At 43.6% G+C, this 16,846-nt stretch overlaps 1 protein-coding gene across 5 annotated transcripts in view; it reads left to right on the top strand.

Annotated features, from left to right (window-relative positions):
* nbeal2 (neurobeachin-like 2) overlaps window positions 1-8,762 on the top strand; it is a 68,176-nt gene extending 59,414 nt beyond the window's left edge. For all 5 annotated transcript variants that reach the window (XM_061237172.1, XM_061237028.1, XM_061236953.1 and 2 more), the window contains 11 exons: window positions 950-1,047; window positions 1,267-1,380; window positions 1,597-1,683; window positions 1,879-1,988; window positions 2,220-2,392; window positions 3,344-3,438; window positions 3,648-3,764; window positions 4,127-4,288; window positions 4,553-4,701; window positions 5,454-5,589; window positions 5,941-8,762. In XM_061237172.1, the coding sequence (XP_061093156.1) occupies window positions 950-1,047; window positions 1,267-1,380; window positions 1,597-1,683; window positions 1,879-1,988; window positions 2,220-2,392; window positions 3,344-3,438; window positions 3,648-3,764; window positions 4,127-4,288; window positions 4,553-4,701; window positions 5,454-5,589; window positions 5,941-6,045 (1,346 nt within the window). In that variant the 3' untranslated portion in view covers window positions 6,046-8,762. The remainder of the gene's footprint in view (window positions 1-949; window positions 1,048-1,266; window positions 1,381-1,596; window positions 1,684-1,878; window positions 1,989-2,219; window positions 2,393-3,343; window positions 3,439-3,647; window positions 3,765-4,126; window positions 4,289-4,552; window positions 4,702-5,453; window positions 5,590-5,940) is intronic.
* The last annotated feature ends 8,084 nt before the right edge of the window (window positions 8,763-16,846 follow it).

Raw genomic sequence — 16,846 nt, 5'->3', positions numbered from 1 at the left:
CTTTTTCAGGGAGGCTGTAAAACTCCAGAGCTCACGCTTACAGGAGACTCTCTCTAAAGCCTTTATTTACATGGGACGTTCCAGGTGTCGAAAGAACAGGAACTATACAAAGATTACCAGATTACGCCAGATAGGCACATGCTAATTGTGGTTATCTCCGCTTTAGCACAGTGGGAAGTCAGACCTACTGTATGTCTCTCACTGATATTCATGAAGGGCACCTCAGTGTGAAACCTGCAGGTAACCAATAGACTAGGTCTTTGTGTAACTTGGAAGGAAATGGCAAGCTTTGTTTTAAAATATGTATAACCCTATTTCAGTAGCACATAAACTTGCTGATTTCTGGTTTGCTTGGGTAAAAAAAGACGTCATAGCAGGTGAGGCGAGTCGGGCAGTCCATAGTGGGACCGAATTTCAAGCCATCATGTCAATCCCCACAATTATTCAATATGACAGATTACTGCTACTTAAAGGTACAATACGTCATTTTTGGACTTCTAATGGTCAAGAGAGGAATAGCAGCAACAAACACCTTCAAACCACAACACATCCCTCCCCCTTCTCTGTAAATGCACTGACGTTGAAACGCCATTGGCTGTGGCAATTAGAACCAATTTTCAACCAATGAGCTTTAATTATTGTACAGCTATTCAATGTTTTGGTACAGAGTGTCGGGCTGTCAACTGCATATTTTGAAACCCGAATTTAAAGACTATAAACACAGGCAGAGGGTGAGTCAACATGTCAGTGAGCCCTTTTCAATGATAGGAAGGGATTTACAATAGTCTTGTAACAATGTTTTAACACAAAAATCTTACGTATTGTATCTTTAAGGATCATCACTTATGTAGAATACATGCAGATAAATGTGACACATGGACATAAATATATAACAGAATTATTGAATGGCGGTATTGCGGTCTAACCCTCCGTGCTTTCCCCGCTCTAGGTGCCGTGGACCTGGATGCCATCGCCAACGAGACCGAGCGCAAAGCCCTGGAGGGCATCATCAGCAACTTCGGCCAGACGCCCTGCCAGCTGCTCAAGGTTCGAGCTGAATAGAGTCCTGGGAAATGTAGTTGTTTTTCCCCAGCTTGAGTTTCAGACTGTTACTGTCGGTGTGTCTCAGCGTGTCTCAGCGTGTCTCAGCGTGTCTCAGTGTGTCTCAGCGTGTCTCAGCGAGTCTCAGCAAGTCTCAGTGTGTCTGACCGTGTCTGACCGTGTCTGACCGTGTCTGACCGTGTCTCACTATGTCTGACCCTGCAGGAGCCACACCCACCGCGCATGTCAGCGGAGAATGCGGCCCGTCGTCAGGCCCGCATGGACACTCTGCCGCCCAACCTGTTTGAGCACCTCAGCAAACACAAGGCCTTCATGGAGGTGGGCTACCAGATGAGTCCAGTCCCTGTGAAGTTGTACATGTCCTTCACAATGATCATCCATCCTTTTGTACAGCTCAGTGTTTACCAAAGCAATTATGGATGTGGCCCTATGTATACAACAGCTGAGTTAACTAAGTTTCTTAATACTGACCATAATTGTGCCCCACGCAAAATATGACTGAGGCTCACTCTTCCCTCTGCCTGCTTTGCCCAGGTGGTGAGTGACGGGGTGCCCCTGGTCCAGGCCGTGGTGCCCAGGAGCCAGACACACTCCTTCATCATACCAGGCTCCGACGCTCTGGTGAGACTCCTCACTACCCCAGCATTGGGGCGCACTGTGCACACTGCGCACTGTGCACACTACACACAGAGCCACTGTGCAGCAAGCAGGGTCTGGGAGCTGCGGTGGCTCTGGGGCTAATGTAGCCTTAGACTGAAGGGTCTTCTGGAGTGTCTGCTTGCCTTACCTTGCTGAACTTCTGCCTGCTCTTCACAGGTGACGGTCAGCGCCACAGGACTGCTGGGAACCCACAGCTGGCTGCCCCAGAACAAGAAGATCGCCAACTACTACACCTTCACCAAGGACCCCACGTTGTCCAACCCCAAGTAAGGGCCTGCTCTTCTGCCCTGCTTCTCACATCATCTGGGCTGGTTGAGTTCACCAGCTCCACCCGTGTTCTACCTTTTGTCCCGTGTTCGCATTCTCTGCATCAAATTCAGTATTTTCATTTGTCAGCGGCCGAGTCTACGTCATGCTTTCTTTCATTCGGTGTGATGAGTTGTAGTGCCTGTGTACTGTACTGTGTGCAGCGTGTATTAAAGTGACCCTCCCTCCAGAACGCAGCGCTTCCTGAGCGGGCCCTTCTCCCCGGGGGTGGAGCTGGCGGCGCGGGTGCTGGTGGTGTCCAGCGACGGGCGGCTGCTCTTCAGCGGGGGCCACTGGGACTGCAGCCTGCGGGTCACCGCGCTGGGCAAGGGCAAACTGGTGGGCAGGATCTGCCGGCACATCGGTGAGCCCGCCTGGCACAGAGCACCACAGAATTATCGCCACCCTGAGTGAAAACGGCTGCATACAATAAACACCATGGATAATTATCTATATTTTGTGTTCAAACATACAGGAAAATGATGTACTTTTATTTCAAAACATATTTACACTCATGTTTCAGTGTTTATTTGTTTATCATTTCTTTCTGAAAACCACAGGTGCCAAAATGTTTGCCAACGATTATTCCATGGAATCATTAATAACATTAATAATGTTGGTAAATGAAGCATTTGGCAATAACTATATTATTTTTTACAGCAACGCTTTTGTGCATGTTTATCACACATATTTATCACATCCAGTAATTCTGGAGCCTGGGTGCTTAGCACTGCGAGCACACACACACACACACACACACACACACACGCACGTATACATGCACAAGCACACACGCATGTACACACTCACACACGCACACAAACAGCACATACACAGAGAGCCGATTGTTCACATCATACCGAGCCTCACTGATCTTTCTTTGCCACACTAAGGGCTGGATTCTCAGACATGGATTAAACCTAGTCCTCGACTAAAAACCTATTTCAATGGAGATCTTCATTGCATTTTTCTTTTAGTCTAGGACTAATTGGTGTCTGAGAAAGCAGCCCTATAGTACATACAGTTCTAAATGTCTTGATGCTGGCCTCTCTGACTACTTTAGAGCAACGTTTATGGCTGTAGTTTTAAGTGGCAATAAAACAAAAGGGCTATCTGACAGGAGAGCACTTACCATGTGGCTAGCATGTGGACATCACTCGTGGGTTCAGATCCCAGGCGTGTCTCTTCCTCTCAGGCCCTTGAAAAGTATAAATCTGTCTCCACTGGTTTTAGGATGTGTGTGAGTGTTCTGGCTGCACGGCCATGTGGTGAGCAGATAGTGTACCCATGATGGCCCTGCGCTCTGTGTCTGTAGATGTGGTAACCTGCCTGGCTCTGGATCTGTTTGGTATCTACCTCATTTCTGGGTCCCGGGACACTACCTGCATCGTGTGGCAGGTCTTACAGCAGGTAGGCCTCTCATCTCCTGGTAATGTTGGAAAAGCACTGGAAAAGTAGTATTATCTGGAAATTTCCTTTTTTTAAACCGATGAAATGTACATTTAAAATGGCCAATATGGAGTTAGAAAAGTGGGATGGTAAAGGGATGGAGTGTGTTAAACATGGTTGGGCGCAGTGAGAACGAGCCCTCTCTCTCTCTCTCTCTCTCTCTCTCTCAGGGCGGTTTCTGCAGTGGCCTCTCCCCTCGGCCGGTGCAGGTTCTGTGCGGACATGACCAGGAGGTCACCTGTGTTGCCATCAGCACCGAGCTGGACATGGCTGTCTCAGGGTCAAAGGTGAGAGTTCAGGGAATGAGTTGAACTGATATGTGAATATGTCTGCTTTTGCTTCTCTTCTTTCAGCAGAATTCACATGGACGTTTCCCAATTTAGGGTGTTTTTCTGAGTTGTATTGTGCAAGAGGCATCAGACACTATCAAAAGCAAAATAGACCAAATTCTCGTCTGGCTCTTTTCTTGAAAGATCATGAGCTTTATGTTTTTAAGTTTTTCTGCCAGGGCCCAGTTCTGGCAGTATTATATTGAAGATCCAGGGTCTACTCTAATCTTCTCTCCCTCCTCTCTCCCACTGTCCCTCTCTATCTCCCTCTTTCACTCCTTCCCTCCCTCCTTCTCTCTCTCTCTCTCTCTCTCTCTCAGGACGGAACCCTGATTTTGCACAGCATTCGTCGAGGCCAGTTTCTGCGCTCGCTCCGGCCAATCAGTGAGATCGGTGTGGCAGTCAGGGTGACGGAGCTTGGGGTGGGCCTGGAGGGCCATATCATAGCTCAAACCGCTGTGAAGGGCCAGTCTCCGGGCCAGGTATAAACACCAGAGAACACACAGTATCCTTTAGATACAGATGATCAGTCGGAACAAAAGCACATGTCCGGTTGTACAACAAAATACGTCATGGTTATACAACAAAAGCACAGTGTGAGTCAAAGGAGATAACGTTACGATTACATAAAGGCCCCGGTTTGACCACATTAAACTACTGTATTAAATCTTGTTTGACACAACATTAAAGGAATACAAACGACATAATGTGCTGCCGTCATTTTGATGGTTAAAATCTCTTTCCAGGAGAAGTGCTGTCTCCACCTGTATTCAGTGAATGGGCGGCAGCTGGCCTCCGTGCCTCTGGAGGAGCAGGTCACAGCCCTGCACATGGCGCCAGACTACGCCATCATGGGCACCTCGAAGGGCAACCTCCAGATCCGAGACCTGGACACGTGAGTGGCTTCAGCACACTGCCAAAGCGGTTTCATTCATCAAATTCAAGTTGATACCGAGTGTGTGTATGTGTGTATGTGTAGTGTGTGTGCGTGTGTGTGTGGTAGTGTATGTGTGTGTGTGGTAGTGTTTGTGTCTGTCTGTGTGTGTGTGTGTGTGTGTGTGGTAGTGTGTGTGTGTGTGGTAGTGTGTGTGGTAATGTGTGTGTGTGTGTGTGTGTGTGTGTGTGTGTGTGTGGGTCTCTGGAGCACAGGAGGGACTGTGACTGTTGTGCCTGGGGGCAGTTCTCTGGCACGGCTCAGCATCTGAGCGTTTTTTTTCTTTATTGCATTGCATTTTTGTAAACTTGTACCCTAAAAATGTTTACCCTTATTTTTGTTTCAGAATATACAATGGTGTCTATAAATAATGCAAATACCCATACTGTAACTAATTGGAACTAGTTTGTAGTTTCATTCCAACAACAGTGACTACAGCATTGATTAATTTGACTCTTAGCTAGCTATACCTTCTAACATCGTCTGAATGGAAATAATGGATTTGCAAGTCACACCATTGAAAAGCAACTTGCATACTAGCATGGTTGTCACTGGTACAGTTCATTACCCTATGTACTGTACGTAGGAAGGTAGTTCTGCAATATTTGAGAGTATTTGCATACCAGTCATGCCTATTATTCTAGTCAAGACTACTGTAGATATAATTTATGTTGTAAATAGTGTGAAGCCTCATGCGTGCGTGTGTTCCTCAGGCTGAGTCTCGCAGTAACTCCGCTGGCCTTGAAGGTCCCTGTGTGCAGCGTGTCTGTCACCAAGGAGAGCAGCCACATCCTGGTGGGCCTGGAGGATGGGAAGCTCATCGTGGTGGGGGCGGGGCAGCCTGCGGAGGTGAGGGGGTTAGGGTTTACCAGACGGGGCCTCGTGTGTTAACACCTGCACACTGTCAACTTACTGTTTTTTTTTGTCTGCAAAAAGGCTATGATAAGTGTCTTAGTAAATCTGGCCCACCGACTGTTGGCATGCACTAGTGGAGGTCATGCGAGGCTAGATGCTAAATGATTGGATAATATCACCCTTTTTGGACTTTCCAGCGGGTCTTTGAGATGGACAGATACTGTAGATCCTCAGAGCCGATGTCCAATGCTGTCGCGTGTTCGGGTGGGGAAAGGCGCCGTACGAATAAACGGAGGGTTATTGTTGCCGGATGTTAAAGTGTTCACCACGCCTCCGCTCCCTCAGGTGCGCTCTGGCCAGTTCTCACAGAGGCTGTGGCGCTCCGCCAGCAGGCTCTCCCGCATGTCTTCAGAGTCGGAGTACAACCCCTCAGACACCTCCGGGCAATGACGTCTGCCCCTGCGCCGCGGCCGCCAGAGACGCAGTGCTCCCAACTCCCCCTCCGGACTCTCCTCCCCCCCGAAAAGAGAATTCACATTCACTGGGAAGATTTCTCTTATGGTGCACTTGTTTCTGTGAAAAAGGGAAGTTAACGTTTATATGTATTCTTGAAAATGGATTTTATTTAGTTTTTTTTTTTTTTTTTTTTTTTAAGAAATCATTCCAAAGACTTTCAATTGGTTTGACAGCTGAAAAACTGTCAGGCTGTGTTTGCGTGTTTGTGAATGTACTCGGTGGATAAATCCACTGAAAAACAATGCAGTTAGAATGAGGGTTCTAAAGCAAGAGGCAGTGTTAGGCTTTGGTTCTCTATACAGTGAGCCACATATTTATCCACGGAGGATTTTAAAGGCGCGTCATTCTCAGATTCTCTCAGCCGGGAATAACCGTGAGCCTCTTTCCGCCCTCCTCTTTTAACCAGCGCCTTCTTTTTTTAATCACAGTGGTCTTATCCTCGCCTAGCAGTGCCCTACTGGTGCCTCATTAGAACTCTCGCTGAAACTTGAAAACTTTGAGCCCAATGTGCTGCAGTACCAGTCTGTTCCAGAAAGGACGCACTGTGGTACACCTTGAATGAGTGGGGTTTGTCCTGTGCACAGTGTGAATACTGGGAGATGCCAGTAAGCAATATTGATTGTGAGTAAGATGTCGGTTATGAAATGTCTGTTTTCAGGCTTGGAGGTCTACGGTTCTGTCTAGTTTTAGTGGTTATCAGAGCTTTGGAAGGGAAGTTTGCAATTTAGATTTGAACCCTGAAATTCCTTCAAGCTTGAAACCAAATGGAAGTCCACTGATTTTTAGCACGTGTTTAAGTCAATCCGAATTTTCCTTCATGTCCTTGTGATCAGAGATGAATCTGTTCACTTTAAATGAGCTGATTTGCACCGATGTTCTACACTCCCATTGTAAACGAACACCCCGTTTCCACCAGCCCTTGTTTCATTTAATAGCACCTATATTATATTGAATCACTTGAAAAGTGCCTTTTGTTCTTAAGGGAAATGTTACATTGAATTGTAGAGTGTATAGCACGTTCAGACACTGTTTTGGAGATCAGTGTGTGTGTGTGTCTTGTGTGTCGTGTGTGTCTGTGTGCCTGTGTGTTTGTATGTGCATGCTCCACCCCCCCCCCCCACCTGTTTCTCTGTTTGCATCATTTTTTTCCCTTTCTCTGACAAGTCCTTACGCAAAGTCACTGACAAAACAAAATCAACCAACAAATATATTTGTTCATCAGGTGTGCAAGTGTAAGGTTTGGTCCTTGACATTTATAGTCAAATGTAAATGTGTATGTTTGTATATATGGAGGGTGTGTGTGTACTTACGTGTGTTCACACTGTTGTGAGGAGTGTGTGGTAGGGCTTTTAAATGCAGATCCACTGTATGTAAATAGGAAATGGGTGTACAGGGGAGTCAGGAGGGAGGGCTGTCTGATCTCACTCCTCACTGTGTGGACGGGCTGCCCAACGCAGGGGTTTGTCATTGCAAACCTTTTTAAATTTGATGAAAATTTAGGAATAAAAGGCCCTCACTCACACTTAAAGGTTTTTGTGAAATTACAATGTTTGTTTATGTATTCTTGGACTGAGAGTGGATAATTTCTTTTGTATTATTATTTTTTTGACCTTATATTTTATTTTAGAATTTTTATTGTTTCCTCAAATATGTACTTAAGCACTGAAATACTTTGAAACGGTAGTGTCTGGGGAGCACAAAGGGTATCCAGTTGGCTCAATCGAAGTGGGTGACCTCACTTCCTGTCCAAACTGTTCATGTGATAGTAGGCCTCTTTAGTGTATTATTATGAGAAAAAACACAGAAGGGGAATAATTAAACTGCAGCAGCTAATGCGTTTCCCCACTGAATTGCCCCAGTCCAGGCACAAGCTCTCTGGCTTGATTGCTGTGGTCTGAGTCATGCAGTAAACCAGCGGAAGCTCTGTGTTTGATTGGCAAGACTTGGTTTGGAACGGTTCACAGAAATTGCACAGTGGTTATCTACTATTGTGCCTTGAACTATTTGCACAGTGCAGTCATAATTCCAGGTCTGGCTGAACTGCAGTAACGCTGGCTCGTCTGCAGTATGCTGGGCTGATGAACCTGGCTGGCATAATCACGTTTATTTTTCAGTGTGTATTTTGGAATGAATCGCATCACACCTGGTTGAGGTTATCATGAGATGCACAGAGCCATTCGATGGGCTCACCTGGTCTATGCACAAATGTCCGTTTGGATGTGCTTGGAGTGAGCTTCCCAGTTTGTAAGAACCCTCCTCACTACACTGTTCAGGGCCACAGTACCCTGCTGCCCAGCACACTGCCATTCTGTACACTGTATCACTGCTCTGTACACTGTACCACTGCTCTGTCCTCTGTATCACTGCTCTGTAAACTGCACTGTACACTGTATCACTACTCTGTACACTGTATTACTGCTCTGTACACTGTATCAATGCTCTGTACACTGTATCACTGATCTGTCCTCTGTATCTGCCCGACAAGTTTCCACACTTGCACAGAACACAGTCCATTTTCCCTTGTGCCTTAAACTCAGATGTGCCGCTGGCTATTTCACAGTCTTCAAATACTGTAACTTTGTGGCATTTATTGTTCTTTTAAGACACTGAATTACAGAATATATTTCTATTAAATACTTTTTTTTCTATCAGATTGCTTGTGGTTTTTTACGAATTTCCCTTAACACAGGTATTTTTGTATATACATTCAGTGTCTGTTCATCTTCGCAATATTTGGCCAATAACATTCTCACACTGGAATATTCAGTTCACTCTAATTCAAACTTTAAAATGAGCTTTTGTGCCTACAAATACTTGTACAGTAGTAATATCCAGGGTTGACAGTGCTAGTTTTGCTGATTAGTCTACTGCATACTCAACATCGTATGTCATCACTTGACATGAAGAGGGCCTTTAAAATGAGTTTTTTTTTATTTTATTTTTTATTAAGAGATTATCTGTACAACAATGCGACTGGGCATGATGTGACATTTGACCCAAAATAATGTGGAAGTCATGAATTTGGAACTCATCCACATTCCACAGCATTACAAATCTACAAATTTGCTTGCTTCCCTGATTGCTTTAATTAAAAGACTCCTGAGTGCCAATATATTATAGTGATGTCTGGGTCCGGCTTTGTCCTTGGAAGCTTCAGACTGCTTTTACGGAAGATTTTCAAGGATGTATACCTGGAAAGATTTACCATTAGGAAATACTGGATGTTCCAAGTTGCCAGGTCCATAAATAACCTAGAAAAGAAAGCATTTGAGTTGTACGCTAGAGCCATGGACCTATATCTTTGGACTGCCGTTGAAAACTCTACCCGTCATGAAGAGAGGAGAAAGTCTGAAGTCATTTGACCCTGCAGAATTCTTTCAAAGCAAGCAGGTCTTTCTTTTGGGGGAATTTCCCTGGCTTTAGTCACTCCCCCCTTGTGTTAAACCCAACCAAGGTTTAAAAGGTCAGAGTACTGCCACATTTACTTAAAGAGGAGCCTTTGATCCAGCAGTGGGCTGAACATCCTGTCAGGGAACCCGTAAATGCCCGAGGCTGAGGAGGAAAGGGGGGTGGAGAACGGGTCTGTGTGGAGAGAGGGGGTGAGGGGGAGACGGCCGTGTGTGCAGAGGGGAGCTGGGGGGTTATAGTGGCTATTTGGCCTCTGAAGTGGCCAGTTGACAGTGAGAGGGTGGGCCCAACACCTCGCACACAACAATGGCAGGTATCTCCCCCGACCTCTGAAGTCCCGCTGAACGAAAGGGAGGGGGGGGGCAGATGATTGTAAAAGCCCCACGATCAGTTGCTGTCTGAAGGTCCCCTGCTGAGAACCACAACAACCATCAAACAGCCCACCCCGTCCCCCTCAGCACCCCCACTCAACCTCAAACACCGAACGGGACAGACAGAGATTTTTACGGCCGCTTTACTGCACTGCCGTTTCACAGACACATATGATGGTATCACTCATTCCTGCTTTTCTGCTCTTCACATGAGGTGTTTCAAAAACTTCTCTACCTCACTGCAAGAGCATGAGTTTTACAAAATATTTGAAACATTTACCTGCACAGCCCCAAATGGTCTTTCCAATAAGCTTGTATTTTCAGAACAAAATTAACGCACCAGAACAAAGAACAAAAAAAAAGTAAGGTTATTCTTCCAGCTTGTGGATAGGAGGCGAAACCAGATGTACTGTAATGTGGGATTTCCTCAATCCAGGCTCTCTTTCTCTCTCTCAGTGTCACCTCCTTATCATCAGTTCACGTTTGTACCTTTTTCACAGAATAAATGGAGAGTCAAAGAGTCAATGAGGAAGTAAGAGCTTTTCTACGCTATTCTATGTGGTGCTTCATTATATTTACCATGTGGAGACAACATGCACTTCAAGTAACTTGCTCAGGGCTTCCCAGTGTCTTCAGGAGCCTTCTGTCCTTTTCTTCCAGGTAGTCTAGTACACTACTGGGGCTGGTATCAACATAAATAATAGAGTAGTCCATTAGCCCACAAAAATCTGGTTTGCATCTCACTGACTCTGCCAGAAGAGGTGCAGGATGAATTCCTCACTCATTATTTTAAAAAATTTAAGTGATTAAGTAATAGTCTATTTAACAAAATAAACTGAAGCAAATTTGAAGCTTGCCGAAAGCTCCTCAAAAAATAATAAGCTTCTCAAAGAAATGCTGGTTTGGTCACATTGTACATACATTGTAAATATGTTGTCAGGACTGCCTGCAGGGTTTATGAATCCTCAGGCTGGCTCCACCACCCTTAATCAGTGCATTTCTGTAAACCTGCAATCATGGTTTGGATTCCATGATTATCTGTTTGGTGGGTTTGGGTAATTTCTTATGTGGAAGATATTACCACATGGGTCAATGGTAATCATTTTTCAACTTTTTCACCGATCCTGTCAGTGGTTCCATACACAATTTTTATAACCATAATCTGATAATCTGAAAGTGGTGAAACGGCATAGAACTGTCATGCAGTGCCCCGGCAATACGACCACTTTAAACCGTTTTCCATCAGTTTTGAGAACAATATAATCCTCACTTAAGGCAGTTGTGTTGTCTGCGCATATTTTGCAGCAAAAGCTTTTCTGCTATTGAGAATGGATTCTATAAATCTGAATTCCTTTTTTTCATGTGGAGTAGAGTATATTCCGACTGAAACATGGAATGTGGATGGATAAGAATATATTCCAGATGCGAAGCCACACCATTATCCTTGCAATCTGCACTCCATGTGTGAGCTGTTTGGTGCAAATGAAATGGGGATCTGGGACTTTTCTATTTTGCTAAATAACACCACACTTTCTTGAAATGCTCTGTTTTGTATAATTTGGGGAAGACATGCTACCTTCCAGTCATTCCAGTGAATCTGCATGAGAACGACATTAACCCGCTGTAGATACATATTTAGATGAGTCTATGGATGCATCTTTCATCATTACTGTTAATCCCAATACTTTCTTCAGTATCTCAATAAACAGTATGTCAATCATCCCTTATGTTTACCTCATATTTCCTACTACCACATGGATGTCAAGTATTCATAGAAACCGGCAAAACTGTTCCCATGATTTCCTGCTCTCTTTCCGTTGCCTGAGTAAATTCACCAGTCAGGTCCCAATGACCCCTTTAGCAGTTCCTTAAATAGGGGATTCCTGTGACAATGAAAGCAAAGCGTGGCCTTGGTCTTCACCCTTCAGTGTGCCTCTGTCCAGAAGATCATATTTGTTGCTTAGCAGCCGGCTCAGCTGCAAGCGAACAGCAGGGCAGAGAATCTGTGGAGCCAAGATCAGGAGGCGGGGTCTGCTGAGAATATGGGAGGAATACACAGCTGGTCTGCAGCTGTACAGGATGAACATTATAGAGTGTGCACAGTGTGTGTGTGTGTGTGTGTATGTGTGTGTGTGTGTGTGCTTGTGTGTATGTGTGTGTGGGTGTGTGGATGTGTGTGCATGTGTGTGTGTGTGTGCGTGCGTGTATATGTGTGCGTGCATGTGGGTGTGTGTGTGTGTGTGTGCATGCATGTATGCATGTGTGTATGGGTGTGTGTGTGTGTGTGTGTGTGTATGTGTATGGGTGTGTGTGTGTATGGGTGTGTGAGCGTGCGTGTGTGTGTGTGTGTGCATGTGTGTGTGTGTGTGTGTTTGTGTGTGGGTGGGTATGTGGAAAGAGGGAGGGGGCCATATGTTATCAATGTGCGGGGGAAAAAACAAAAAAGTTCAAACTAAAAGGAAGAGGCAGTGGGCATTACAGAACAGTGCCAAGCGAAATGGATGTTTGGCTGTTCCTGAAGGACACATACGGCTGCTTCCCACTCAACAGCACCATGTGTCATCATCAGAGACTGGCCACTTCAAAGCTCACCACAGCTGTGCCAGTTTCCCCATGCCAATGTGGTCACAGGATAAGATATAGGTTAGATTCTGAAATCCTTTACATTTATTTTTGCCAGGGCTGGTCCTGGTTCTGCTCACTTTCACTCTGATTGACATCCTAACTTTTTATCTAATTTTCAGCTGAGGACTGCCCAAGTGTTGTAGACCCCTTCCACTGCAAAGTAACACACTGGTGTTTAACAATGCACATGCAGCCAGATGCCACTTCTTTTCACTCTGCAGTCCGGCGGCTGAGCGATGAGCCACCGCCAGTCCGGCGTAGCATCTGCAGGCAGATCACAGGCGCTCACTAAATGTCAAGGTAACGAGGCACAGTGAGGGAGGGACACCTCACCAGCGGAAATCCTTCCTCACGGTCTCATATGCAGTTTTGTGGCATCACAGATTTGGCACAGGCACAGTCCGGCTTTGTTGATGTACATCACTGCATTCACTTTAGTCGCACACAGCACCCAGGAGGCACCAGTAGTTAAGAATGGGGAGACGCTGAGAGATAACGACGGTTTTACAGGGGGGGTGAGACAGTGAGATAGCCCTGCCACCCTCCTCCAACAGTGGATAGCACCCCTAAATTCCTCTGGGAGGAGGGAATAAAGCCAGGCGCAGGAAGGAAGGCGGAGCCAACAGGCCGCTATAATGACATGGTGAGCTGAACTGCTGGAGTAATGCCTGTGTAAAACAATCAACCAACAGACACTGCCATAAAGGGCAGCTCCTCCCCTTCCCTGGCCTGCAGGCTCCCACCTCTAACGCACACACCATGCAGTACACTTAGATTAGAGCAGCCGTATTCTGAGCCGCACACACCATGTAGTACACTTAGATTAGAGCAGCCGTATTCTGACCTAGTGGGCTTGCAGACATGGCAAATTGAGAAATGCTTATTTCACTGGCAGAAAGAGAGATGCGAGATGGTTATTACTTACAGTGGTCTGATACCATGTTGAAAATATGGGATTTTTTCAATGTAATCCTGAAAATAAACAGACCATTTTAGGATTTTGAAAAATGTAATACAAATTTAAGTTACTTCAAGGCTTTGCAAGAACTACTTGAAGACCAAAGAAGAGCAAGGAGTGCTGCACAATCCACAATCACCTAACCTCAACCATTGAACATTTATAGGGACACTTGAAGACTGACAAAAGCCAAATATTCAGTAACATCGCAAGATGCTCTTTGGAACACTTTCAAATAATGCTGAGATAACATGGATCATCAGGTTTTGCACAAGTTTGTGGAGTCCAAGACAGCTTGAGTGTGTGTTGGCATTAAAACAAAAAGTTGACATACCAAATATTAAGAGATTCTGAGATTTAAGAGATTCATTTTTTCACTCAAATTGTCATACTGATAATATAAACAAAGAAGTAATGAAAAAGTTTGTATTAAATTACAAAACAATGCAAAATAGAAGACTTTTCACTAATGGCCTCACCTAAGGAGACCCTCTTATGCAAACTGATTTATAGATTAAATTATTAAATTATTATTAAATTTTTTTCCAAAATATTGGATTCTAGTTAAATAAATTCCATTGATGCAACAGCGGTGCACGACTTTGGCATTATATCACATTGAGATTACAAGCCCTGTCCCCTAAACAAATAACTACATTGGAAACACATATTACAAATTTCCTTTCAAGTATTTACATGCTTTAGACCTTTTAAACCTGGATGAATGGATGAATGGATGATAGTTTGTTACTGGTGATGACTAATTTATCAGGATAACCCCTCAGTCACATTTTGATTTACAGTTGATAAGAAATGCAGATAATATCAGTCTCAATTGTTTGTAGATATGATCTTGTTTTGAACAGGATTAAATAGCATTAAATGGGTGGACATCTTTCACCTAGTATAGTTTGTCACTTGCAGGAATTGATTTCTAATCTTGCCTCCTTCTTCATTTATTTGCATGTAAATTACAGCATTAAATGGCTTGAAAGTTGCCAATTGATTTCAATGACATTCAGTTCAGTTCAGCTATTTAACTGTTAAAACCAGTTACCCACTGATACATACAGACAAATATAGGTTGACACACAGAGAGCTGTATAGCATCAAAATCCTTCTCTCTCTCACACACACACACACACACACACACACACACAAATAGTTGCATGACTGTTGCAACTTGAATTAAGAATTAATTAATCTGTAAACAGTATCTGACTGATACCTGCTATTCAATCCCCCTAACCTAATGACATGTAACTTAGCCACCCAACTGAAGATAATAATCCATATTTTTCTTAATGCTCCCCTTTTCTGGCTTTTCCACCAGCCTGTGTTTTTTATTTTATTAATCTTTTTAAATTAATTCTTAATATATTCAAAAGCAAAAGATGTTTACAAAACATTTGTTTCAGATGCTGTCGTCCCGTCCGTTGATACTTGACAGGTAATGCAGCGCAATGATACAAGTTTAATAAACTGCAGTGTTGGTTGAGATGGCAACATGTGATGTCGTGCTTAGAGCCCTCAAGCTCAAACCACAGGGTGGTATGTTTGAATCCCAGCTGGGATACAGCTGTTGTTTCCATGAGTACAGTTTAGGCCAATTCTGCCATCTGTTTACAGTACATGGGATGAAATGTATGCAGTGTATGATTTAAAGTGTTGTGAGGAGCTCTGCTTGAAAGCCTGCTTCATATCACATGTAGATCAAGTACATGCACACAAAATAACAGCATTGTAACCCATAACACTATTAAGCAACACTTAACTAGTAATGCCACACAGCTTGATGGTAATCTGACCATTTTTTGATATTGAAGGTATGCAGGTTCAGAACAGACATTGATGAGGTTTTTGGAGTTACCATGTTTCTAGCATTGCTTGTTTCAGTGAGAAACTAAGATGATCCAAAGTTTCTAACCCTTGCAGCTATTTGTTCAAAGCTATACAGATCTACAATGCTTGTATTAATGACATTATTATGCATTTTCATAACAATTGCTGATGATTATATAGTATTATGGAAAGATCCCCTGCATAGTTACAAGGAAGAAAATCATGGATATTTTGGCTGTGTAAGAACAGTAAATGTATTAGACTTATTTATTATTAAGTCTTCTGCTGCTGTAGCCTATCCACTTAGAGGTTTTTAACGTTGTGTTGTGTTGTGTGTTCAGAGATGCTCTTCTGCATACCACTGTATGTAATGTGTGGTTATTCGTGTTACTGTCATCGTCCTGTCAGCTTCAACCAGTCTAGCCCTTCTCCTCTGATTTCTCTCATTCTGCTCACTGGATGTTTTTAGTTTTTCGCACCATTCTATGCAAGTTCTAGAGACTGCTATGCATGAAAATCCCAGGAGATCAGCAGTTTCTGAGATACTCAAACTACCCTGTCTGCCACGAACAATCATTCCACGGTGAATGCATTAACAAGCTGTTGTACAGGCCTACTTAATAAAGTGGTCACTGAGTGTATATGGCATGTAGAAAACCTGTATCTTTGTTTTGTGAAAAGTGTTTTTACTTTTTAAAATCTCTTTTTAAAATCTCTGTTACAAGTTGACAGCAATGGTGTGCTCCATAATATTTTTGTTTCAGTCCCCTGATTTTCAGAAAAGCACCGATTCATTGCTTTAATATTTTTTTCTGTAAATACTGCATTCAAGAAAATAATATGTGATTCTTTATACTTGTTATGTGTATACTGTATGTAATACACACACTGAAGCACATATGCATGCATTATTTTGTCCACATGCTATAAAAATCACCACTAGCACTATTTCTACTAATATTATTATAACGACAATTCATATTATTACCAATATTATTATGACTTATATTCATTATACTATACTACTTTATACAATAATAATAATAATAATAATAATAATAATAATAATAATAATAATAATAATAATAATAATAATAATAATAGTAGTAGTAGTAGTAGTAGTAGTAGTAGTAGTAGTAGTAGTTGTATTTATTATTTGCCTCTGGAAGACCGTAGTCTTATATACATGTCCCCAGTCCCCATACATTTCAATGAGCATTTTCACTAGTGAGCAGTAAAAGCAGGGTAGGGAAAGGAAGCGCAATCTGCATCAAAGCGCAGGTCTTTATTCACATGCACAGTTCTTAAAGCCGATGAGACTTTTTCCGGCGCCTTTATTCTTACTTTATTGCAGTGCAGTGTATCCTGTCGCCGCTATATCGGAATATCACTTCAATGTGTTTATTATCCACACGGCTCAGCCAATCAAAAGGCTCGTAAGGGGACACGTGGGGGTGATTATCTGGGGAGAAGGAGGTTTGGATGACTTTGAAGAGGCATTCATTAGTTCTCAACCATCACTGCTGCGCTG

The sequence above is a fragment of the Conger conger genome, chromosome 1, assembly GCF_963514075.1.
Source record: "Conger conger chromosome 1, fConCon1.1, whole genome shotgun sequence".
NCBI lineage: Eukaryota > Metazoa > Chordata > Actinopteri > Anguilliformes > Congridae > Conger > Conger conger.
The sequence above is the reverse complement of the archived record's forward strand: the minus strand, read 5'-3'. Positions and strand labels throughout refer to the sequence as shown.